This window comes from Anser brachyrhynchus (assembly GCF_964034855.1).
Source record: "Anser brachyrhynchus genome assembly, chromosome: 17".
Taxonomy (NCBI): domain Eukaryota; kingdom Metazoa; phylum Chordata; class Aves; order Anseriformes; family Anatidae; genus Anser; species Anser brachyrhynchus.
In genome coordinates, this window is record NC_137710.1 from 13,106,210 (window position 1) to 13,133,737 (window position 27,528).

General features: G+C 37.7%; 1 protein-coding gene across 4 annotated transcripts in view; it reads right to left on the minus strand.

The window, feature by feature from the left end:
• Positions 1 to 27,528, minus strand: part of MED13L (mediator complex subunit 13L) — a 190,340-nt gene that overhangs the window by 67,773 nt on the left and 95,039 nt on the right. For all 4 annotated transcript variants that reach the window (XM_080559578.1, XM_080559575.1, XM_080559576.1 and 1 more), the window contains one exon: positions 24,956 to 25,039. In XM_080559578.1, coding sequence (XP_080415704.1) covers positions 24,956 to 25,039 — 84 coding nt within the window. The remainder of the gene's footprint in view (positions 1 to 24,955; positions 25,040 to 27,528) is intronic.

Here is a 27,528-nt window from a genome sequence, read left to right on the forward strand (position 1 = left end):
CAACAAGTCACTGAAATTTGGCAGGATTTCCCTCAAGGTCAGAAACTTTCTCTTCACGCGTTCAATTAAATACTGCTGAATTTTGACTGAATTACAGGGTGAAGAAAAAATAAATAACGGCTTCCCAGTTCTGGTTCTTCTTTCCACCTTCCTGCTCCCCCCCCCCTCCAAAGTATAACTTGACAGCCTGCCAAAATTTCTGAACGTTTCAACTAAAGTCCTTGCTAGAGCTATTACCATTGCCATCCTATTCCTGAAGAATCCAGAAACAGAGAAAACACAGGTGTTACCAGTAAACGTGGGAGAAGGGAAATGAGTGAGACTGAAATCACGCTAATATCCTTCAGTATGATTTGTGGCTTCACGATCCAAGTTTTTTCAGTCTGCTTTACAGAAAATGTCTCCTAACAGAATTAAGAAAAGGGAACCAAAAGAAAAGGAGTTATACCTCTATTATTTCCTCTACTCCTGCTTTTCAAGCTTCTAGCTTTTGCAAGTCCTACAAAGCAATGCGCCATCCCCTATAAAAGTGCACGCAGTTTATTTACAAAGAAGCGATGCTCAGATTACCAGATGCAGAACCTTTGCTCCCCAGGAATCCTTGCATTGATCCCCACCGGCCCTCCCAAAGAACCTGACGTAACTTTGCCTAACGCAGGTTTGTCTGCTCAGCGGTACCCAGGCTGCGGCCGACTCAACATGCTTTATACCACTGTTACTTGCCATTTCACTGCAGCTCAGAATGAGCAAAACAGCTTGAAAATATTTTTCTTTGCTGGCTGGTCAGGATTCCTGGAATGGCCCAGGAATCACTCCTGTGAGCATTCCCAGCACCTATATTACCATGGAAAAGAACTAGTGCCGTAAAGAGCTGACAACTGGAAACAACCCAACATGCTTAAAGAAATGGTCAAATGTCATCACTACCAGGAAATCCTGCCACAACATCAGCCAGAGCCTCTGCTGCCTCCTCAGACTCCTGTCTTTGTGGTGGCACAGCTGTTCCTCGGTGGTGCAGACAATTACTGTATGCAACATGCAGCCTCACCAAGCCCTCAGTTTGCTCTCTAGTGCTGCCTATCAACCCCGAGCTGTCCAGAACCACTGCATCCCAGTAGCTATAACCTCTATCCTGCCCTCTGCCCCGGTGGAAAAAGAGCTAACAGCAGAAAATAGAAGTTTCTTGGTAACACCAAACTGCTCTTTCTTCATCCTGACATCTGAAGACAGGTGGAGTCTCTGCGATGTGGTGTTTCTACACCCTACAAAGGAGGCAGTCATTTCCTTTTGAAAATATTCTGATAAATGGTGGGGTTGCTCACCAACCTGATTTCTATCAGGGAAAACAAGGCACGCAAGAAGGCTTTTGAAGATGTGAGCACAATAGCCTGCATAATCTTAACGCTGTTCCCACAGAGATGTCAGGTTTCCATCACACACTTCAATACCTGCCTGCACGTATACCTTTATCAAGCTCCTTTCTTCGAGCACAATCAACTAGTGCATGAGATGCATTCAAGTGTTGTAGAGAAAGGGCACGTAAATATGTGCGAGCAGAAGAGCAAAGGGGAAAGGCACAGCGGAGAGCTTAATGTGGGGTCTTGCATGTGGAACAGCTTAGTAACACCAACATTGAAAATGACTGAAAGGAACGGAGAATGTATGCAGTTATTTCACCTTCTCCTTTAGCATGTATGATTTTTCTCAATATGCAGGCTACCCACCTGGTTTAACTATTAGAAAGACACAGGCCTTCTTTGCTGGTGGTTAGTGACCTATTCAAAAATCCCACTGTAAACAGACTGGTTTCAGGTGTTACAGAGGGTTGTGAGATTCAGAGATAGCATTTGTTAAAGGCAGCAACAGACACGATGCACAAAAAAAATACTGAGTGTCTTCATTATGTCCTAAAAAATTTTGGGGGCCTTGCTGCCACAGGAATGCCAGGATTGCCCTGGGGAATCACCCCTACCTACCAAAAGGCAAGTCCTCCCTTGCATTTCCCTCCAGAATTTAAATCCAAAACGCAAGAGGACAGGGCTGACGCCTCCCCCAAGGACACCACTGCTCAGACACCTCCATATTTGGCCCTCCCCAGCACTGCCCAGGGACTGGGGCACCTCACCCTGCCCACCCCCAAGAGTCACCCCACTGTCACAGGGCTCAGAATGAAGGTATCTCATGCCCAAGTGCCTTCATTTTGGTGCCAGGGAACTCTGGAGTTCAGAGAAAATGCTGGTGTTTGCAGTCTCATTCACTGCTAGATTGAAAACCTGCTGTCTTTCATCACAGAGGTAACACTAGTAGGCATGTTTTGGGGTAGTATTTGTAAGTATGAGTACTATGAATGCGGATTCAAAGTGGATCGACTGATTATCGGTAATGTATTTGCAATGAAAATCACAGGGGTACTTTATGTCCAAGAGCAGCAAACAGATACGACGTCAGAAGCTATAAAAGACTTTGCTGCATTCCTGCTGAGAACTCAGCTTGTTAGACACAGCATTCATACATTTCTGTCTTCTTTCTTTAACTCTCCGGTAAGAACAGACTAAACTAAGCATATACCTGGTAACACCACCTTCCTCTCTGACAAAGGAGATGAAAAACAATTCCATTGTAATACCTCTCATGTCACTGAAGAAATTCCCTTTCTGAACTTGAAGCTACATAGGAGTAAAAGAATTAAAAATTGCTCTTAAAATAACTTTCTATGGCCCAGTAATCCCATCATGACTTTAAATAAAATTTTTAGAATACCCTAAGTAGGTGTGTAGCAGGAAAATCTATTTTATTCTGATATATTCCAAAATTACATCTCTTCACAAAGAACAGAGAACTGCCACTTACAATTATTAGTAACTTCATGTACTTCCTTAACTGTAATAAATTGTTCCTTAATGGTAATAAATTGACAGAAGGGAAGAATAAAGAATAATAATTCTACTGCAGATTAAGATAAGATGCCATAGGCCAATCAGTTTAAAGAAAGCACCTGAGCAATGTTGAAAAAGCATTGGAACTGTACATTGTACTGATGTAATGACTCTTAATGTTCGCTTCTGATTACTGTAGGATTCCACAAGGATCACATTTCCACTCAAGACAGAAAATACAAAATATATGAATGAATGAATTTGAAAAATTTCTGCAAAACCAGAGGACTAACAATTTAATGAGAGAAAGGGGAGACCTGAAGCGTGCCCTGGATGACAATACAATCAAGAGACCAGAGGCAGGGAAGGTATTTATGTTCTCATCATTGTAACTTTTGATCCAATCCAGTCACACAGGCTTTAGGATGGAACTTAACCCAACTACATCTACTTCTCTCCAAGAAATGAAGCTTATTCAGCAACTTCATAAAGCCCATAAAAAAAGAGCAGAACAGTTATGATGCTGAAAGGAGCAGATCTTGTGGCATGTCTCAATCACCTGACTGAAGCCCAACCCACCACCAGTTTTAAGTTATTAAATGCTACCTTCCTGCAAATACCAGCAACAATTCAATAGGAGTTTCTCAATCTTCAAGTAACAACCCCCCTCCTCCCCTCCACCAAGCAGTAGAGCTAACAGGACATGAGTGATTTTGTGGCTCCTTGGCACTTGGCTGCTCCGTAAGGCTCTGAGGCCCTGCATTTCTTACACATCCTGTAGCCTTTCTCCATCTTTAAGACACCGTTAGTTTAGTTACGAGAGGCTTTCAGAGAAAATGTAAAGGCTTCTCTGGAATACAGAAGAATATCTGTCCTAAAATGAAGTTTAAAATTAACATTTGAAGCGTTAGATTATTTGTTCCACTGGCCAATACTAAGTACATGACAAAAATTGTGAACATTTTATATGTTTAGACATGGAGCAACTTGCCATGAGTATCGGTAATGAGACAATTTGTTTTGTCAGTGTGCATGCATTCTTCAAAAATTTGTAACATTATGCAAAAAGCTGCACATTTGTATTTTACATAAATATAGCTTTCAACAAGTATCTGCTCAGAGGAAGAAACATTTCAATGATAAAAATGTAAATATATATTCGCAAATGTAATTCATATTCATACATGACAATTATTTTTGTCACACAAGCAGTCAGTTTCAAAATCAGAGCCCGGTATGGAAAATTCTGGCTAATTCTGCTGCTGCTTCCTGCCAGCAGCAGTGCCGCGGGAGCTGGAGGGGTTGGCAGCTCTGCAGCGGCTTCCAACTGCCAAGCGAATGTGGTGCAGGCCCTTCTGCGAGAGGTTTCATGGATAGGGAAGGAGCATCGTGCTCTTCTTACTTCAGACTTGGTGGAAGACTGAGTGATTAAGCAGAAGCTGTTCGTTATGGTACTCCTATTAAAGTCATAAAAAGAGTTAAGAAATGGATACAGCTCGTCTCATTCAAGACATTTAGTCAGTTCTGATCCATTTCACTGATTTCTTCTTGGGGGGGAAAAAAGAAGAAACAGAAAAACCAAGAGAATAAATGCAATTGCTTATCTTAAGCTGAAAAGAGCATGGAACACTTCAATATGATTTTCAGGTGTAAAATACAAGTGGGACACAGCCAACACATCAAAGCATTTGCTGGTATGAAGAAGGAAGCTCCAATTACCCCCGCTCCTCACAGACGTAACGATGCTGGCAATGGCCCCACCACAGATGAATCTACATAAGCAAAGCATTACCTTCTGCTAGCATGAATTATTTCTGTTCAGAAGTGCTTTAAGCCATTTTAATAAAAATAATTCTTGTACATTTAAGCTGTAGTAGGATGGGGCAGGTTTGTTGGTTCATTTCTTCACATACAAAGTAGAGGAAGACCTTCCAGTAGTTGTAGCTGTTCAGTCACTATGGTCAATAGTTAGAAGCAGGAATTCTGACATACACAGACTGAAAAAATCAATCTTTATCACAAATTCACATGTAGCAACTACTGGAAATGAGACATCCATACTTATCTATTAAAAACAGTCCATAAAAGTACCCATACAATTATCATATAGAGTGTACGTGAGCTGTAAGCATAAGGTCATCTAAGTGAAAAACCAAAACTGTGAGCCAGCTGTGAAACACCATGTCTGTCTGCGTTTGGGGAGGAGGAGAATGACTTTTTGCAGCACAAAATTACTGGAGCAAGACGTGTAATGAAAGAAATGCCTGGTACTAGGAACACTGGCAGTGACTATAAAAACACCACCTTGCAGCAAGTAACAGCCAGTGTTGTAGCTAACTTCTAATGCCTAGGTAGGAAGTAATGTATAACCCTGTTTGGGTACAGTGTACACACTACAGTTGTTGCCAAAGAATTAAACCATATGAAACTAATTACAGACTGGATCCCATACTGCTTTATTTTTTTCTTAAGCAAACAATGCCAAGATTCTTAAAGCACCTAAACATCTCTCATGAGAACTTTGTAGTTAACTATGATTTTCCTCGCAATTTGTTCTTCCATAACCTAACGAAGACTAATCACAAGTCATGCAATGCTGATCCAAGCTACCCCTAAAATTTCCATTTCTAAACCTTTCTTCATAAAGCAGAAAGGATTTCAATTTTCCAGCAACCACAGCAATTCGAAAGAGCAGACAAAAAATCAGTTCAGATAGAGGGCAAATTTTATTACATGCAAAAGTGTGAAAGAAATCTATATCTAAGAAAATTATTTAGAAACCAAGCATGGTCTGGTTTTGTAAAAACTATGTAGATTTAGTACCAAGGCAAGACACTGCCATCAAATGGCTTTAGCAGGTTCTGTTTTCCTTGTGTTAGGATCAATTCATGAGCTGAGTATGAGAGAAGACCTCCTTCAGGGTTGAAAGGGTAATTTAGTTTCTATGGTCCATTAATTTCTTGGCTTCTTTCCCCAGTCTGCTCATTAGTGTGAAGTGCAGTGATGAGTTTCAGAACATGGAAGTTGAAACTGTATCTACAAAATTCCTTCACACAATGATTGCAAAACATCTATCAGAATTAATAAAGCTTTGAAATTTCCTGGCCTAGAAGTCATACTGGTGGCCTGCATCAATAACCATATTTACCTTTAAGAATGATTCAAAGTCAGTTAATTGCATTATTCATGGCTTCTCACAGTTATTCATCAGCATTTAAGCCAACAGCCTCCAAACAAACTAGTTCTACTTCTGCTGTATGAGTAACAGATGGAGAAGATACATTACCCTCAATCACAAGGTTAAACAGATAATTATGAGAAACACGAGCCTTCAATATTATCTGATCCTATTAAATGTTGCACGTGCAATAAGCAACACATAGCTGAGTTGAGGAACAAAGAATTATTTAGGTCACTTGTAGAAACTGGTTGGTCTACGATTCCTTTCCTTGTCAGCACTGACTGCAACACCGCGCTGCAGGAACCACGTGTGGCACTGGGGAGGCACACACAAGCCCCAAGCCCCGTGTAAGTTGTAGACTCCTGGAGTTAGTGCTCTGCAGTACCAGCAGCTAGGTTTAAACACTAACATGACTTGACCCTTTTTGTTCCAGAGGAAGGGGTAGAAGATTATTACACTTCATTCTGATAGTCTTTTTACAACAACTGTGTATTACCTTTGTGTTGTGTGACACACAAGAAAGAACCATCCTTTCTTCTCTTACAGAAAGAAGTGGTCTTGGTCAAAAAAGGCTTATAGCATAGAGGCATTAGGGGTGGTCAGAAAAAGATTTAGTAGATTACTCTTCCTGCATTCCCACCCTATATCTCACAGCACGGTCCTTCATTTTTCACGGTCCTTCATTTTTTTTTTGTTTTTAAACCAATGATAAAAAACAGTATAAACCTGGGAAAATATTAATTCTTTTGTTAGAGTCCATATTCAATTTTAAAACTTTAAGTAGATTTGCAGCAGAAAAAAAAAATCCGAGTAAAAACATACACAGATGTTCAAAAAAAGTTGAATTCAACCACTTTATGGGATTTGGCTTCATTGAAAACTCTTGACAAGAGAAAAAAACTTCACTGTAATTCCTGCCATCCAAGATGACTGCAGCAGGACTCCCTGCAAGCCTTAACCCTTGTCAACTCACAGCACTCGGGTGGTTGCACTGCCTGCCACACCACGCCAGCGGGAAGTTTCTGTTCCAACTATGACTGTTATTCTCCTTCAGGCAGGTTTTCTGTAACAAGCTCCTCCTGACAGAGGTGAGGAAAAAAACCACAGATTTTAACAACAAATATACCTTGCCAGAACCAGGTGTTTGATCACTGAACTAAACCAACCAGCTCCAGCTATCAAATGGCATTATTTCCCAGCACTGGCTTCCACACAGAGCGAGCTACTCAAGGCTAGAGAGGGCACTACAAAGGCAGCAGAGAACTCCCAGCCTATTTTATCTTTCAGTTTTTAGTTTTACACATATGGGCAAATTATTGCATAGATGATCCCAGCAAGTGTTACGCTACTGCTTGGAGATGGTCAACGTACCACCTCTTACAGAGGTCACTACAGTAGTGCAGTCTTTTTTTTTTTTTTTTAAAATATATTGATTCAGCTGTTTCTTCTTTTGTCGTTTCAGACTGAGACTGAAGGTGGTTGCTGCATTTTAATTGAATAGCCTTGCAGAATGGGATTTTGGCAAATGAAAAAGTAATACTGTAGTACACCTGCTTTTGAAGATGCAGACATAAAACAGGAACTCTGCATGAAAATAACTTAGTTCATTGGAAAGGAATCAGACCACCTGCATTCCTTTCTTACTTTCTACAACAAACACTCTCCCAATATTAAAATGACCTGGGTGGAACAGCTCAGCTAACATTTTTCAACCATTAGGAAATGTTTTCATAATGCTACTGCTGAAAGGCAATGCTTTATCAGTAAGATATTTTAAATGAGTCTAAAAAAAAGAATCTACTATGAAGCCTAGGACAGATCAAGTTGCAAACAAGAAAAATCTAAATATTAAATTATAAATCACCTGGCCACAGAACTCAAATCTAAAATTAGGTTCCTAAAAATATGACTACATTTTTGAAGCGTTTCTTGAAACACAAATCATACTGTGTGCATTTTGCCAACAAAACAATCCAACGAAATAGAATTTTAATTAGAAAAATAAAGAACAAAATGATGAGGAGGAAATCAAGATATTTTTCAACACGTACAGGAATACACATTCACATACATTATTGATCTGAAATGATCACTTGTACCAAATCTAAAGGTTCACGTAGAGGGGTGGGGAAGGGAAGCAGATGCCTTTCGTCCTGTGCGTAAATACAGGCAAACACACAGTACGCTTCAGAACCTAATGTCACACTGGAGAAGTTTCAAGATTTTATAGGTTCATGACAAGTAGACGAGAAATGAATTTATCACAAAAACATGTGAATTCAAAGGGTCTAGCAGAAGATACTGCTGCACAAGTATAAAAATCCTCGTTTTGTGTGTGTTGGTACATACAGAGGGGTTTTATTAATACATGCTCAGGATAGCTGGACTGCTTTGCAAATGGAAAGTCCAGAACTGATGTGCCAGTCAAGACTTTTCAGTGTATCAGAAAATTTAAAGTCCAAACATAGCTAACATCTACTTTAGGAAATAGCCCCCAAACTCAATTTAAAATGGAGATTTCAATTTCACATTGAGATCACAAAGCATCACCGGCAGCTACTCGGCTGGGAAAAGAATCTCTTTGAAGCCGTTCATGACTTAGGAATGTAGAAATGAAGACTGTATCCTAATTCAGCCAGACAAGGAAGTAAGGACATAACTTTAAACAATCATGTGGTTACAATGGCTTCAATGGAATGTGATGCTCTGAAATTATGTGCAGCTCAAGTGTTTTTTTTAAGAACGTGAAGCAATCGAACTGCAGATGAAGGAGTCAGAATACTATTAAAACCAGCACGCATCAGACAATATTTTTTACATGTTGTAATGTAACTGAAGTATTAAAGATGCATTTCTCACTTCATTATTTACTCTAGTTCGCACACTTTACCTTCTACAATACAGATGTGTGCTAAGTTTATGCTTGCTGTGAGAAATCTACCCCCGATTTATGTTCCCTGACCATTGCTCTCATTAGTTTATTTCACTTTTTGTTATTCACAAGACCTACCCCATGATAAATCAATTGTACGCTAAATATTTAATTGGCAAGTAACTAATTTAAAGAAAAATATCTAAACACTAAGCATGAAAATATCTAACACCTTTCCGGTTAAGTGTTCCTTTATTCTATGATTCTAAATATTTTAGGACAGATTTTTTAAAATTAAGTTATAGGCAGACTAGTGCATTAGGTCTATGGTTGGGGTTTTCCAGCACTGACATGTGCAAGCATGATTTAATTCCTCAAACATACCTTTACATGACTTGGTAAGTAACCCTGGTGGAACTGTTCACGTGCAAAATCAAATAATTGTGAAGTGTTTACCACATCTTGATCTTTAAGCAATGCTGTTTGGCTTAGGAATTTTAAATTGATTGCAAGTGCTGTTATTTAGTTTTTTACAGGAAAAAATCCATAGAAAAACATTCATAACATTCATATATTCAACTACAACACAGAAGAACAGCTGTGTCTAAGCATTTCATTTTTCTTACTAAAAAAATACCTGAAAAATGTTTTCCCTATGAAAATAGCTACAAGGAATAGCGGCAATAGGTATCTGTCTATAGATGCATACAAAGGCATAACATGTGTGTATATACTGGAATGGTCCCACAAGTGGTGGCTAGGCATCATTTTTGGTCCCATTTCTGCAGTGCATTTTAAACTAATAAACAAGCAAAGCAAAAGTCCAAGGGGTTGCTAAGAAAGCTAATCACATGCAGATGTGTCATCTGTATTAAGGCAGAGGTTTAATTTGATCAGTGCCATTCTTTGGGACATAGAAGGAGCCATCCAGTAGCTAGAAGAGCCATTAGCATAGGAAATCCCTTCGACTTCATGGACAATGCAGATAAAAGCTTCTCACCGAGGGTCAGCTTTGCACAGTCAGCAAAAAGGAAAGTAAAAACCAGCTTTCCACTCCCACTTCTCCAGGGAAGGCTGAATATTAGGCTATTAGGTACTCAGATACATTATTTTATAGCTAGCAAAGCCCTTGGGTAATAAAGAATGAGTGCAACTGCCACAGGCAGCTTTACAGGAAATTGTGTGAAACAATGACAGATGCTCCAGAATTGTTTCAAAACAAAGACAGCCATGGCGAGCACTGTATCAGCTGAGGGTTTGGGTTTTGTTTTCTTCTTAGCTCAGACTACATGCTCTAGTACACTGATGGAAACATGCATAAAAACTGCATTTTAAATTAGGCACATATGCGCATACACAACCATATGAATGCGAAGTTAAATGATTCTGCCAATAATTAAGGATGCTAATAAATATTTATTTATATCGCCATCCTGAAGAACAGCAGAAGACCTTTCCTCATGTGACAGGAATCGTTTGAGAAGCTGACTGTGAAAGAAATCCAACAGGAGTAAGTGACAGAATTAAAGTCTTTACAGAAGTCCCATTTTGAAAAACACCCAGATGTTTAAAATACTAAACCTCACAAAACCTTGGCTGGATTAGTATTCCTCACTCAGTTCTGGACGGGGGACTTCCACCACCTTCTAACTTTGGAGCAAGGTTTTAAAAGATTTTCAGAATTGCTTTAAGACAGAAGATGATGACATCGGGCAGAATCTTAAAGAACCCATTTTTGCCCAACTCCAGCTGAAACGAACATGAAATAGGAGCCTAAACATGTCTGAAGGCCCTACAAGTAGCTACTTGCGTATTAAATCACATAAATGTAATTAACTGCCCCCCACAACACGTTTCTCAAGGTTTTTAACTGAAAGAAAAAAATATCTTACAGACTTAGGACCAGGAAAAAAGCACCGAGTCTTTCACACAGTTCAGCTGTGACCTGCTTACTGTTGGCAGGACGATGACTTATTATTTTGCAGTGCCATCTGACTGTTTAATAAATCAGGCCGACCCGCTCTGATCTTCTAGTTGTTCCATGTGTCGAAGCAACCACATCTTTTTCTCACTTAATATATGTTTACATTTCCAGTGTACTATTTCCTATAAATTGCTTTAATCTATTTGCTTTAATATGCTACCTATGCAGTACATAAAAATTAATTTGACTGGCATTTACAGAGACTTTTATAAGCAGTAATAATATTTAAAAGCTTAACAGTAAAATCACATCAATAAAATTAAGTTAATACTTCTGAAACAAAGTACTGGAACTTCAGTACGGTATACATCTGCAAAGAGCACAGACAGGTGAAGTTACTGCAGCACTGCAAACTGTCTAAGCACTGGACTTCAGTTGTGATTCCAACTGTTCATTAAGATTTAGGGAAAACCCCGCTATTTTAAAAATAATTTAGTCAGGAGTATTTCTTCAAATGATCAACTTCTTCATTAAAAATGTAATGCTTAATCCTCTAAAAACACATCTGAAACGTTTGAACTGTGTAGCAACTGTACCTCAAAACTCTTAACCTGACAAAGTGAAGAAAGCACTACTCATTTAAAGAAATAATATTTTTAAAAAGGTGATAGAAACCAAGTTTTCTTAGGTTCAACATCCTCAGTTTTGCATCAGGGAAATTGTACACTCAGCTGTATTAGAGAAATCAGCAACAAGACAGGGAGGGAGGGAGCACACCTCCTAGCAGCCATCTCTGCTGTCAGAAAGAATTCAAGAGTCTAAGGTAAAGCAACACTACTTTTACATTTCTGTTGCTGTTGATTGCACCGCACCATAAATAGATTCTAAAATAAGTATCAGGGGTTGGTGAAGAGTTTATTAGTCCATCTGTTCTCCAGGAATGTTGGATTTTTTCTCTAGTGCTGTATAAATGACAAAGCTGCTGTGTATGAAGCTGTTCTTAAAAACAAATACATAAATCAAGAGTACTTTCACAAAAAAAACATGCCACTAAACCAAGTCAGTCCAGTCTCAAAACAGCGGTTTACAGTTTTCAACTTTAAAAAAAAATCACTGAACTAACACTCTTATTGCCACATCTGTTATGACAACATATTGTGAAAGGGCTGACTAGTTTATTTTCAACTCAAAGTAAATCATCTTCACTCACACAAAACAGTCACTCAAAATTTGGAACTTTTTTTTTGTATATTCTTGTACTAGTCATTTACATCCAAAATACATCTTTAGAGATCATAAATGCTACATAAAGGGAAAATGAGAATACAACTGAAATTACCAGTGTGTGACACCATTGTGAACATTCACGTTTTTGCAAGAATGAAAAGATGCATCTTAAGAAAGATGAAGTACAACAGAAAATCCTGCTATACTGCACGCTTTGATACATATTATGAACATTCACCATATTAGAAAAGATAAATTTAGTCCCATTAACGGTATCAGTGTTATCTCCTGTAAAGAAAAGTACTAGTGATGCATGGGGTGGGGATAATTAAGTCCATTGGCTAGTGGAATTTCAATCAACTGCTTTAAAATATTTAACTCCTTCATTCAGAATAACCTTTTTCTATCCTAAATTCCATCAGTAATACTTCCATTGATTTTTTGATAGTTCTTTAGTTCTTCCATTTATACAAACGCCATAGCTACTTGAGTACCTCTCCTGAGATCACCTAGGTTCCTGTGATTTCCTCACAGTATTTAGGCATACTCCTTGACTTAACTTCCCGTATAAAAGAAATGTCACAATTATTTGGGCTAAACAATGAGAGTTACAAGAATCTCTATAAAATGAGGAAGAGAAGAAATAACATTCTGCTACTGCTAGGATACTGAAAAATGTGAAAAAACAGAACTCAAGGCAAAGAACTAGAGAACACCTTCACCAGCATTACTGATAGGATGAGAAAACTCACAAATGAAATTCATTAGAAAAACAAAGTAAGGGTGCAGGAGGGGAAAATAAAACATATTCTTTCTAAGGGATTCTGGTTTTGAGCAAGATATTGCTGGCCAGGAAAGAACTTACTGGATCTAAAGTAAACATTTCTACGGAGATGCATCAGTTTAGAAATAACAAAAAAATCCTAATCAAACAAAAAAATACAACAACGCTCAGAATTCAGATGTGTATAAAGAACAAACAGAAGATATCATTGCAATAGCCCATAAACCCATGAAAAATAGCAAATGCTCGTAAAACGCATATTAACAGGTTTATTTCTGAATCCCCTTAACCTGAAGAAATGACAGTAGAAGTAAGAAATGCACGAGGAGTTAATTAAAAAGGTAAGTATAGAATGGTACTCATATGGAAACCATACATGAAGTATGTACATTAAAGTACATAGAGTCTTCATTGTGAAGGCAATAACTAAAGGATTGAGACAAAAAAGGAAATAGTTACATTTTCTACTTAATGCTGGAAGTAAAAGACAAAGCTACACAAGTAAACCGGAACATTAAAATAAAACAAGAAACAATTTTTTTCATTCTTTGCATGGATGAACTGTGGTATTAATTACCAACAAATATCTGCGCATGCTAAAATTCTGTGTGGGTTCAAACTCAATTAAACAAACTCACATAAGAAAAATTCACCAACAGTTATTAAACACAAAAATATATCAAGCTATATTGCCAAAATCAGCAGGAAGCTGACCGAGAATACACAAAATCACTGTATTCTTGGCATGACCTTATACTTTTCCGTAAGCTGTTCCACTTTTGACCACTGCTGGAGACAATTTTTACATTAAGGGATTATTCAAGAAGTGTATCTGGGCATATTTAAGAAACTAAAAGCATATAATAGCAGACAGCTCCCTGAAACATCCAGAGTGTCTATATTACACTGCTTTTTATCTTACTTGGTTAAATGTCATGCCTGTCTCATGACTGGGCCCAAAGCAGACAAGATCTGAAACACTTTAGGCAACATCTCTGCTCCTTCCTAAATTAAATCTTCTTCTAGGAATTGGGTGGGACAGTAAATAATTCCAGTATCTCTCTCCATGCTAGAGAACCGTTATTCAAAAGACCAGGTCGTAAGTATAGTTGAAGCAAAACTGTGTGTATGCATGCAGATATGTTTTTACATAATCTGAAGACTAATAAAAAGATAATTCCATACATTAGACATCCAATTCCATAAATTAGACTGTCAGATCCCTCAGCAGGAAGGAATACATTTGCATGTTCTTTCTTCAGATCTCTACCACCCTCAATGGGCATTCTTTCCAGTCAACAGATGGAAGTTATAAAATTAAATGCATTGATACCATCATACAAAAAACACTTGCAGTTCCTCCAGTTCCTCTACTCATTAACAGTTGGTACCAAGAAGAGATTAAAGAGTTGAGAGCCCTCAAAGTAATTTTTAAAGCTTGGTTTATTAAAAAAAAAAAAAAGGAAAAAACACCAAACAGAAAAACAAAATCTCAGGGAATGTCTCCAGGAATGCCTGCTCTCCACCAACAGAGGAAGAGGAAATTTTAAAAATCAAATGTCACCATGACATTCTGACTGATAAAACAGAAAATCAAGGGAGCATAACTGTTTTCCATGCAAGTTTCAATTTGTACCTAAATATTCTGCTATCGTTGGCTTGTCTGTCTAGTTACGTGGAACTTAAAGATGACAATTGTTACAGAATATAGCTTAATTAAGAAAACTGGTTCTCAGTCCAAACCTGAACTGGTTCTCAGAAATCCACAGAGAACTTGAACCACAAGCCAAGAAGAAGAGGGAAGCTGACTTCTGCAGGAAGAAAAACTCTTGAAAGCCAGATGCTGAAGAGGTTCACTGAGACATTACTAAATCCAATGATGCATAAGGATGACTGGCTTTCTTACAAATTTCCGAGGATCAAAAGGCATTGCCACACGAGTGATGTGAGATTAGAGTACCTTTTATCTGTAACTCCCTGCACAGATGAACTCTGACCAAAACATCAACTGAAATAATTCCACACAAGTACAGTTTTAGGATTTAGAGTGTCTTTTTCCTACCTAATGTAAACGCTTTGTAACAGACAGAAGCTATTCCAAAAGTAGTACTTTAAATCCTGAAAAACAGCATCCACATCCAAGTGTTACAATGACAGAGCTGCAAAGGAACAATTACAACAAAGCAGTTTGGAACACACGTATTACCACAAATGCAAGCCACAACTGGATCCCCTGCTGGAACAACAGAAGGTGAGGTCAGTAGATGGCAGTATGAAGCATCTTATTAGTAAAGAGATCAGTTTGTCAATACTCGACGGAATGAGCTCTTTGCTGGCTACCTTTGCCAGCAAAAAGAGATTTTCTCCTTAGTGATTTCTCTTTCTCAGCTTTATTATCAGGGTGAAGTCCAGTAAGACTAAATGCAGTCTGTACTTAGTATGGGTATTTTTATGTGTAGTGATTTTCAGGAAAGAAAAACAAACAGCATCTGTTGTGACTGACGGTGAAAGAGAAGACTGCCTATACACTTTAAGTCAGAAGCAAGAATGCCATGCAGGTGGATATATCCAACCTGAAGTAAAAGTCAGCTGGAATCCAAACACAGTAATGACCTCCACTTTTCTTTTCAAAAATTTTATCCACCCCTTGCTCACTTATAAAGTTGAGAAATCCTGGACAAGTGTATGCACTTGGAACATACAAAGTCACTTCTCTGCCTATCTAAGAGCACTTGAAAATTGCCCAGCATTTATGATTGAGAAATGACCTACTCCACGCATGCTCTTTCTTCATCTTGCCTCGGACTTAGACCACATCTTACTTGTCTGAAGTTCAGACTGAAGGAACAAGGTGTACAGTACAAACTCCAAACAGGACAGGAAGGTTTTCCTGGGGAAAGGACAGACTAAATTCTCAAGAGGTGGGAAAAGGTGACACTCAGCAAGCACTAGTTCTGTACTTTCAACAACGAACTGAAGATGTACATTAAGACTTATTTTGCTTTACTCACTTGTCAAGGAAGTTGCAGCTAGCAGAGTTCATTAATGCTGATACACTTTAAGATGTATCTTCTCTAATTACTGTACATCAGCTGATGGGTCCTATGCAATGTTCATTTCAGTCATGAAAAGCATGGCCTACAGCTCACTGGTTCATTATTAAAAGGAAGAATAGAGTTTTATTTATATTACTAGTCCTACACAGAAGAATTACGTAGCCTTATTTATATTATTTATGATACAGTGTTCATTCAAGTTCCCTATCTTCTAAACTAGCAGTAAATTAAAACTAAAGAGGAGCTATTTTGAATGTTTTATTATCTTGAATCTGAAAACTTAATAAGCCAAAACATTAAAGGGATTCAGAAGACAGTGTAATTCAGCTTTCTCTTCTTTATGAACGGTTCCAGCCAATTATTTCAAAAAAAAGGCATTTCCATAACTTTTTTGATATAACGTCAGTCACAGACCAGACTATTTATATCACATCTCCCAGTGATTTCCTACACAAGCAACCTGATTGCACAATGTCTGACGGATAGTGCGGTATTGCACAAAGATGACATTGTGCAGTATTTTAAAATACTTGTTCTACAGGCTACAGAGACGCGCAGAACACTGCGCTGGCACACTACCTGCTACAGCTCACATTCAGGAGAGATCCCTGAAAGTATGATCAGGAAACCAAGCTGGGGAAGAAAGATTTGGGTAAAGAAGAGGAGAGAGGAGCCTGAAATTGAGATTGCAACCAGTTAAAACAAACAAGCAAAATGTCATGAGTGCCTGGAGATGTGCTAGCAGAAAAGATTACCCATGAATTAAAAGGGAAAAAACAATCAAACCCACTGCAGTTGAAATACCCTACGTCTTCAGAAATTAAAGGTTAGCAGAAAAATATCTAGGTGAACGTTAGTCTCAGAAAACACTTTCAAGATTATCTAGGTTATTTATACTGAAAGAACTTGGTTTCCAAAGGGAGTTTGGTTAATTTTAAAGAGGCATAAAAATGTCAGAAGAATAAATGAAAAAGGTATTATTGTTGACTGAAATAATTCAACGGAATTTCTTTATTTGAATTTTTTTTCCTATTTGTGAAGAGACTGAACGATTTTTTGGCTTTAGGCACCAATTTGATTTGGGAACACAAAGAGTGTGTTTCACTTCTGAATTGGACTTAAAACAAATCCTATACAGTGCCACTGCTTTCCCAGAACTTAAAAGACCACCTGCTGCCTACAAGGATTATAAATCAGCTTAAGCACAAAATACAGCTTGATTTTTCAGAAGTTCAAGAAAGCCGATACCTCTTCTGTTTGTGAAAGATCTTGGAATACAGTAAGCAGAGCTGTAGCTGTAACTACAATTAGAGTTGCAACAGAGTAAGTATTCAAAACTAAGGCCCTCTAAATATCTACAAAAGCCCTTAAGTCAATTCATTACTGATACAGCAAGTGACAACACTTGTGTTTGGCAGACAGTACAACTGGGAGTCCTGACAAATCTAATTAACAGCACATCAGGGGCACTTAGTTTATCCTTTATATACAGTGCCAATAGTGAGTGTATAATGAGAAAAGAAGCTTACACATTAGTGGGACTTCACTAATTGGTCACCAAGTCCTGATTAAGCCAGGCTTCATATGTAATTATTGAAGTTCAAAACAGTTAAGCTACTAAGTAATTTCTACACTAGATAAGTATAAATGACTAATAAGATGACGACATAACCATGCTTTCCTTGGACTACTTGCTACTTGTATACCCCTACTCCAAAATATGTCAACCCTTTAAATAATTATCTTTTAAAAATTGGCAAGTGTGAAAAATAGTGTTTCAATTACATTAAATAATGTAAACATTTGGAGTACATGTAGGCATTCCAGTAACCTTAATATGTGCACATATTTGTATACAAAATAAATGTTGCCTGCAAATAAGTACCAGAAGAGAAAGTTCTGCAAAATGCAGCAGTTAGAGATGAGAAGAACAGTTTTATATAAATTTGCTTGCATTCATTACACCAGTAAAATGATCTTTTATCTATAAAATTCTAGAGAAAATTGATTTGCATTTTATCTACAGGTGTATTTCACCATGTACCCCAAAATGGTGAAACTGGTGACCTAAACAGTACAATTAGATACACATGAAAAACACATACCTTCTGTATATCCTGGCTTTCTCAAAATCCTATACAGAAACAGTAGTTATAAACACGTGATGAAAATGCATGGATTCAGAGTGTTCCAGAGGGGAAAAAAATTATCCAGAGTTTCAGGCACCTCACCAAAATAAAATCTGTGAAAGCTCCATGATACTCAGTGACAGCACCTTGAATATTTCAGCTGCCTCAAGTACAGAATAGGAAAAAAGGCTACCTTTAGAGGCCAGAGGGTGTTATTTCCTTCCCAAGGCAGAAAGGGGTAAGAATTCTGCTAACATTTCATTTTGAACTGGTAGAGGTCTGCCAGCAGCACCTTGCTTCCTTGCTGGAAACTCCTCAGAAGCCAAAGTGGAGATTACAAATGTCCTTTTCCAAGGTTCCTGGAGGCCAGGCTGCCACCCTCTGCCGCACAGCCTCCTGCCTCACACCAAGCTGCCCATATTTTAGAATTGCTCCATGAATTCAGGACCCACATCTTATATTGTCTCTGCCAGAGATAGGCAGGCACTCCAAAACTTATAGTGCGCTCCAAAACATAGTGCAAATACAATAAATTTCATTTGGCAAGCAAGCAGCAGTCTCATTTTGAGATAACACTGCATACACACAAAGAGGCAACTGCAATAATATAAACCCTGCTATCAAGACAAGGGTGGACTCGCAAAGATGGAATTTCAAACTCACGTCTATCAGCAAAATGCAAAATATCGCAGAACTGAGCAACAAACGGCACACTTATCAACATCCCTTACATTTTATCTTGGCTGCCTGGCTCGGTTCCATGCTTTCAGCAAACAACTGTGTAAGACTTTCTCCAGCATCATGAATTAGCTGAAGTGGATACAGGCAGCATACAAGAAGCACTGCTTCTATGACATCCTACCAGTGACCCCACGTTGGGAGTCTTTCTATTGTTCCCAGGACTTTATTTTGATTGGCAAGGGTCAATGAATCTGAAGAATCAGTGCCTAAGGTTGTTTTGCCACTGTTTTTTCCTGCTCTTACCCCAGGGGAGGAAGATGAAAAGGTTGGGTCATTATAAAGAAAGCACAGTCCTCAGCAATGGCTGCTACAGGTACACAGCTCTAGATTCTTGTTTCATTTACTGAAGGCCAGCCATAAAACAATGTAGGTGGCTACGCGCCAAAACACACGGCAGTGCAGAGATAATGCAAGCCGGGTAGTGTATTTAATACACTCAATGAAAATTTTACAGTATGCGCTGTGACAGTTCTTACTGCCTTTTTCAAAACATTGTTTTATTATTTTCATTATTAAATGAAAAGTATCAGGAGACTGAATAAAGAATACAACTAAATTTATAGCTTATCTAGGAATTACCTTGGTAATAAAAACACATGAAGGCTTACCGTCCAAACCACTTTTTTCCTGCACAGTGTGCTAGCATCTTCAATCACATTTTACACGCAAGATTCTTGCAATTTGACACAAACATTCCAAGGTTACCAGTAGCATATATCCACGACAAATAACAGTAATTAGCAATTATTATTTGAATATTGTTTTTCCAAATTATCTTAATTATATCCTTAAGTATCCCTAATTAATTGTTTTACTGTCTATATAAAATATTTATTGTGCATATAAATTGTTTGAATAATATACTTGAACAGTTTAAATATATTAAAATGTTTTAGAACATTATTAATATAAGCATATTGATATAAGAACTTTTGCTGAAAAATGCATGTGAAAACATGTGCTTCACATTCTATATCTTATTCCTTCTGCTAAAATACGAATGCAGACTGCATTCCCATGGCCGCATTACCCAGTATTTCAGAGTAGGTACAAATAAAGTCAGCTTTAGTACACAAGGTTGCCAATATAATTAAAAAACAAACAAACCACACAATATAAGCTTGGTGTAAGAATTTTGCTGAAACCGTAAGACTGAGAAAAAAAGATTACCATTACTTTTCAGAATTTAAACCTTGGAGGTACAAAAACATTCGTCTGGGAAGTAAGCCTGTTCTTGAACCGAAACAGAAAAGCCTAATTTTTCAAGGGTGTGAACAATTATTGGAAAATATGCAGTATTTCTTACCACCCAGTAGTTCTCTCTCACTTATTTGAGAAGTAAGCAATAATCATACCTGATTTAGAATTAAATCAGGTTGATTTTTATTTTCCTTCCTTGTCTTTTCCTCAGATGCAACAGTGTTTGTTGGCTACACCGTGAAGATGTATTACTGGCGTACCACTATCTTCAAGAAATGCATACAATCACATTACTCAAATCTTTTCTTAACACTGTTAAAATACAAGTACATAAATAAGATTATAGAATTAAAACAGTTTAAATGGCTTGGTTTTGCCAAATTTAAGAAAGTAAAAAACCCCTCCAGTTCTAACTGAAGCACTGTCATTGCACTGGAGCAGACTGTACATGCACAATCAATCAATTACCATTTCTCAGCTGAGGAATTCAAATCCTATTAAAAATCTAACTAGATCAGTTAAACTTGTTTTACCATGCTCTTACTGAATTATGTCATCATTTAATGAATCACCTTGATACCATTTGCCAAAAGACATAATCCGGGCAACGTCATGTGCCAGAACCAAGCCTCTGTATCAGATTCAGACAAGGCGCTCCAGCCTTAGACAAGCACCAGTTCCACTGGTTTCCAGTTCCTCCCAGCACAGCACTGCAGTTTTTCTCTAGGGCTCACTAAAACTGATGTTTTCAGATGAAGATACCGACTGATAGGCGTTCCTAGCATGGTGAAAAGAACACAGCTTGCAATGTTATTTGCAAGCAATGCTGAATGTCATTGTTGGCATCACTGATCCCGATATTCCTTGGATAAGTCCTATGACTACTCCTAGGAAACTGAAGGCATTGAAAACTTCCAGGATCTCAAAGAGGAAGCTGTGCTTAAAGTGTCTGCAGTCTTCAGGTTTCAATGGCACTCGTTAACACCCCACTTTGATGCTTGCAAAGAGATGTATACAGGTATTGAGCGAAATGGATATGGATGTACTCTCTGAATTCCGTTAAACTGGTACGAGGGACTTAGAATAGTGTATTTATTAAGACACTGTCCATGAGCTCCTAATTTAGACAGTTCTATTCATCCATTCATCTATTCTGTTCATCCATTCACACACGGATGTCAGTTAACTGTCTTACGGGACAGTAACAAATCAAAAATCCGCTCTGAAACTGAAATTAAAAAACTATTTTTCATTGCAGCCTGACTGTACTTCCACTCTTCCACCTGCACAGAGGACAGCGTGGCTACCTAAACATCATTGCTTTCAGACCTCTCACCTAGTAAGGAGAAAAGAAACAAACTTGACTTCAAAATACTTCACTGATGGAACTTTTTTCCTCTTAACAGTAAGGAAAACCAACAGACTTCGGGAAAAGGAGTTGACCCATCAGTTACTTAAGCAATTTTAAAATAGCTTAACTTATGTTGTTCACACAATTCACTAAAAACTGTTTTTTCTTTCTCAATTTTCTACTACACACCAATAACACAGACACTAAAATAACTAGTGAAGATCCTTGCATAAGGTGGTTGTAGGATATTTTTTTTTTGTCAGTAACACATTTAAAATTTTATGGCAGCGTTTTCAGAATCCACAACCCCAATACAGTAATTGGAAGTGATTGTGAATAGACTCTGAAGATGAGTTTTCACCACACAGTGCAAGGAACTATCAATTCCTTGTATCAGACAAATTCTGTAAATTACAAACATATCATCTCCTTTAGGAAGTTGTGAAGATAAATAAAGTTTAGTATTTTCCAGCAGTCACTTGGAAACATATTTTAGACACATGCTGCTGTAGAACAGACAATAAAACATGTAGTATTATTTAGGAAGTGACACATAATATTAAATGATGCTACCAACAAAAAGGAAACTCAGGAAAGAAAACCCGCAAACACTGCACTAAGTTTCCTGTCAAAAGCATCTGGTTCCCACTGTAAACAAAACAATTGCATATGGATCTGTAACTCCCTCTGCTGTTCCCTCACTTCTGAAAAAGAGCAGAAAAACTCATCTTGCGTATTGGTTCTCATACCTTCTGAGGGTCATCTGCTGTTCTTAGACCTCCTTTTCACATCTCAGGACTACATAGGTCACGGCCACTGACATGCTCCGCTTCATCTTTGACTTCATTTTAAAACCACAGATCTCTTCACCCTTTTCCTTTAATGCCATTCACAAAAATCACAAGCCCTGAATGATTACTCCTTGAATGATACTCCTTGAAAGCCAGCTGCATGAGTTCTGCTCTTTCCCTGTTTCCTTATGCCCAGCTCAAGACTTTTCAAGTATATTCCTGAAATGAAGTTAGGAACTCAGGCTGTTCAAAATCCGAGATGACTATCTTTGCCACGAGTATAAAAACAGATTTCAGAACCATTTGTATTTCTTTGCCTGAATGACATTTGCTCATTTTTTTGTCCATTCAAGAAGGGGAAAAAATGTTAATTCTATAAACGTATATATATAAACATATATATGTTTTTACGTATATCTCTTCCCTCTTTCAAGGGCAATATTGCATTCATTTTCAACATAGATTACATGCTCTCAGAAACCAACTTAATTAATGTACATAGGTGTAACTTATTTCTAGTATTTTATATATTAACATAGGTTTAGCTACTGTGTTTTCACGTATCACTTTTTTGTGGTCATGATGGCATTATCCACAGTGCTAAAATACCTGGAGACCTTCAGCTGGCCTCTTCTTCCTGCAACTGCTCCTTATTGTGTTATCTACTACAAGCTGCTGCTTAGAACCAAGGTTTCACAAAGAATTTATATGGAACCAATGTGAATAAGTTAATTTGTGTAAAGATCACTTATTGTGCTGTACAGAGACTGAGACCGAGTAAGAGGAAAAAAGCACAAGAGATTAAATAAAGTCAGGAAAAATTACTCCCCAAAGCCTTCTGATATTTGCTGCTACTGTCTGAAATAGACTCTACTGCCAACCTCTGCAGTCTTTACTGCCATCTTTCAGTAAGACTAGCCAACTCCAATGATACAGATACAGCAGAAAAATCACCAATCTCAAATTAGGCCATGATTATATTGCTAAATAAACATGTTGTGTATCCATAGGGTCTATAGTGACAGTTACTTCACAAAGAAAACAACAATCAATATCTTCTTCAAATCAAGAGTCTACCCTTCAGCCCTAAAACTCTATAAGAAGTCCCTTTATATACAGTAATAATTCAAATATGGTTTATAAGTTCAATGTTAATTCATTTTTTGTACCATGTTCCAAAGAAGACATACTTATGTGCATATTTTGTACATACATTTACAAACAAATGTAATGATCCCCTACAGATCACCCGGCTTACAAATGATATGGTGTTTCACAGATGTAAATAAGACACAGAACCTGCGAGGTACAAAAATTCTGAAGTAATGATCCCTTCCATGCCAGTGCTGCTGCTGTTTGACAGACAGTCTACTGTATCAGACGCTTCAGTTTTCAGATTGATGTACACCAGGAGTAAATATGAGATTCACAAATGCATTGAATTTGTTTTATCAACTTCATTGCAGCCTTAGAGCGAACAGCTTTTGCTGAAAGAAATTGTCTCCCTTTTCCAGAATCTAGTACCAAACCATTTCTGGCGCCACTTTAGGGAACTAACCTTCCAGAAAATTAAACTAGATATTGGTGCGATTAGAAAAAAACAGAAAACATGAGCGAGGAGGGGTTACGTACAGCCAGGACATAGAAAGGCATGTATAAAACTGGACCTTTCAACTGCTTCTTGTACTCAGGTCAAAAGGGAGATCACAAAGGTTATATGTACCTTAGTAGGCTTACACAGTATAAAGAGTTTCAGTAGTGCAAAAGAGATATTCATATGCTAAATTAATGCTTTCAGTTTTTAGAAAGACAAATTCATGTTTAATTACCACATTGTATCTTAAGAACAACTCCTGTTTAGATGTATCCAGTTAACACAAAGTCTGTTACAGAATGAAGCCAATGGTTTGCAATACTTCACTGTAACAGAAGACAGTTCCGTTGTAAGACAATGCAGTGAGATAAAGAGATGAGAGGCAGATGATATGGTCTACAGAACGATCTCCACCTGTACCTACAGCTACTCTCACACACTGTGACTAGCTACACTGGATGAAGAAGTTGCCACCCCACTTCATCTCCACTTGCTCATTACCTTCAAATCTCCCAGCATAACTGCATGTTTAGTCACTTCCTAACCCAGTTCTGTCAAAATGATTCCCGTTAGAAAATCTGTGTTTCAGCTTAACTCAGATTATTTTTGACAGAAATTGTTTAGCGGATGACTATAAATGCAAGTACCAGAAGATCTGAGAACATTGTAACCTTTGGAGCTAGGAGAGGAAATAGCAATGAGCAAGTGGAGACAGTTACCCCTTTCCAGGCTTCTGTAGCTGCAAGAGCAGCACATTAATCAGCCATAAAAGTCCGACTTGTCAGCCTGCCTCATCAATGAGAGCTGCATATCAAGGCTGGAAACTGTAAATGAAAGAAATAAGTAAATCTACAGACTACTTATTTTACTGCTTAAAATTTCAGATTGGGATTAATTGTCCAGAAATTCCAAAAAAGAGATTTTTAAATAACAATCTGGAATTCTGTTTTATGAGTAACAGACATGCTATTCAAAACCTATCAAGAAGTGTGACCTTTCTGTAAACTTAAGGGGCAAATACTATCCTCACCTTCTTATCTCAAATTATCATCACTAACAAAACCAAAACTACTTAATTATTTTCTGTGAATTATTGAGGTGAATAGTGACTGTGTTTTTCCTTGTTATATGATAAAGGAAATGGAAAACTACCATCAGAAGGCAGCAAATTATCAGTATGTGAAATACAACACTGACAGGAAAAGTACTTGTTACATAGATCACCTTACCTTTTATTAACAGGCTTCTCATCCTTGTCATAGGGTCTTATGAACCATTTTCCAATTCTCACGAAGTTTTTATCCATCAAGCACCTAGAAAATAATTATATCAACAATTAATAATTGTGTCTTAAAATGCAATTAAAAGCGATCTTTGAAAACCGTCAATTTAAGAGATTAAACAGTTGATTTTCCATCATACTGAAATCAACTCTGCTGTTTTTGGGTTCAGAGTTCCATGCAATTTCTCCACTTCCTGTTTTCCCACGAGTCACAGCACAATCACTGCCCAGTCTCACTGATGCTGATCTCCACACACACATTCTGCCCCATCTTTGACAGAATCCCTTCTGCTCCATGCTACTCTTTTTGCTGAATGATCCATCGCTTTATTTTTCGAACCCCTCTTCCTGAGCAAAGATGATTCATAACATATTTTCTACACTGTGTTTCTCTGAGATTTCATGATGAAGAATAATGTATTTTTGGCATGCAAATGACATAATATAACTTCCTGTAATTCATATGCCATTGTTAGTTTATACTAACCAAAACTTAACAGAGAACCATTTTTTCTTCACGTGATCCGCAACATTATTTCAGATCACTTAGATAATTGCTGTTTTCTCTCTCATAAAACCTTTCTTCAGCAAACATATTCCTATGTGACTAAATTCAGAGCAGTAAGTTGTCTGCTTTCTGTGATACTGTTAGAAGCGCACAAGTTCTTTACAGAAAAAGCAGGTTCTAGCAGGTTCTGTGGCTTTAAAGAGAGCAGTGAGAATCCAAAGCAATCGATAATCATTTTAGGCTGGCAAGTTACAGAAGTGCTTGATGACTGCCTAAGTCCACCTGTACCTATCAATCACACTAGCAATATGCTAAAACAATTTAAATATGCTTTTGTACCTTATATTTGTAGTTGAACATACAACCTGAAGGGATCACATACAGAAATTTGTTAGAAAGGCTTCTTTTTCAGTAAGGTAAATATTATGGTTTGCAAATTTTGAAAAACTGGTTGTTGCCAGTGGTTCATATTTCAATGTGTTTACAAATTGCAAGCATTACACAAGCTTTCCCTGCGCATTTCAGGTCTAAATATTATTTCATTCCTGGGATAGAAGAATTATACATCTCCATTCGTCAAAGTTTTTCAATCATTTATTTCTATAGCAGTAGCTAAAGAATAACTAAAAAATAATCATATGAAGTGTTGTGGGAAAACACGTTCTTCAAAGCTTAGAAAAACTGTATGACACGTAATTTAAAACTAGCAAATCTAGTATAGATAGATAGGAAACAGGCAACAGGCAACATAGGTACCAATATGTTCCCAATTCTTTGGTATAAATTTGGCAGGGTTTTTGAAAATTAAAACTAGGCTGAAGAAAACTCTAAGAGCAGCATTTCTCATTTAAAGCAAAAAGAATCCAGTTCAATTGAATATCCTGATATCTTTAACTGAATTGGGAAGCTAAACCAGGAGAGATCTAGAGACACGGATCTTGTGCTGGCAGAAAAGAAAAGCGCTTCAGTAAGTGTTTCTCTAGGAAAGATTTGCTGTCTGAGAAAGTCTTTCACTGTCAGCACACTTTATAAAAACAAAGGAAGTCTGTAGTGCTTACATTAAATGCCTAAAGAAAATAACCTATACTAGCAAAAAAATGTAATAAACTCCCCGCACATACACACACTTCAATGCCACATCATCATGTCTCAGGACAGCAGGCTTAACCGCCTCCAGCTAATGGTAATTTCCCAGCAAAGAGTCTTCATGTGTAGAGTTAGCCTTAAAAATCAGCCACCCCTTGCATGCTAAGTCAAGTCTCAGGTTATTCAAAGTATAATCCCCTACGAAAGGGGAAGCATGATTGCAGAAGCATGGATCTCAAAGATTCGTCAGAGTGAACAATTAATGACTGCATTGGTTTTTTTTTTTTCTTTTTTTGGCTATATAAGTGTCCAGTAGTAACTAGAGCAGTAACAGTAAGCAGTAACGATGAACGTGAGTAAAAAAAAAAAAAGATGCTGGTCATAAACCCCCCAAATATACACTTAAAAGCAGTTATTTAATCATATGAGATAGAGACGTAAAATACTTTGAACTCCTTGGCTCATTTCTCTAGTTAAGGCTGAGTGATATTTTCTTCATAAACAGTACAGCTGTTAGAGCATTTCACTATCAGTTGACCTCTCATATTTCTGATTTTACTTTTCTAAGATAAGATGACCTGAGGAGGGTATACTAATGATTACAAAATAGTACTGTAGTATTTTCAGTATTATGTCCTCAGATCTTATAAAGATTTTCTAAATGGCAAGCCACCAAGCCACTGGGGAGAGCAGACAACATACCTCTGTCTTCTTCACTCGGTTATACTGAATTCAGGGGCAGGCTGAAGGGGACAAAAGTAGCCTGAAATGTTTCTTCATCCCTGTCATAGCCAACATGGGCTTGATTGAGGGGATTCTTATTTTAATTTGTTGCCAATTATCAGGAACTTCTGATCACTAATTTGGGTACTAAGAAAAAAAACAAGCTCCCCTCTCCTTGGCCACAACTCTCCCCTTCGGCCCAC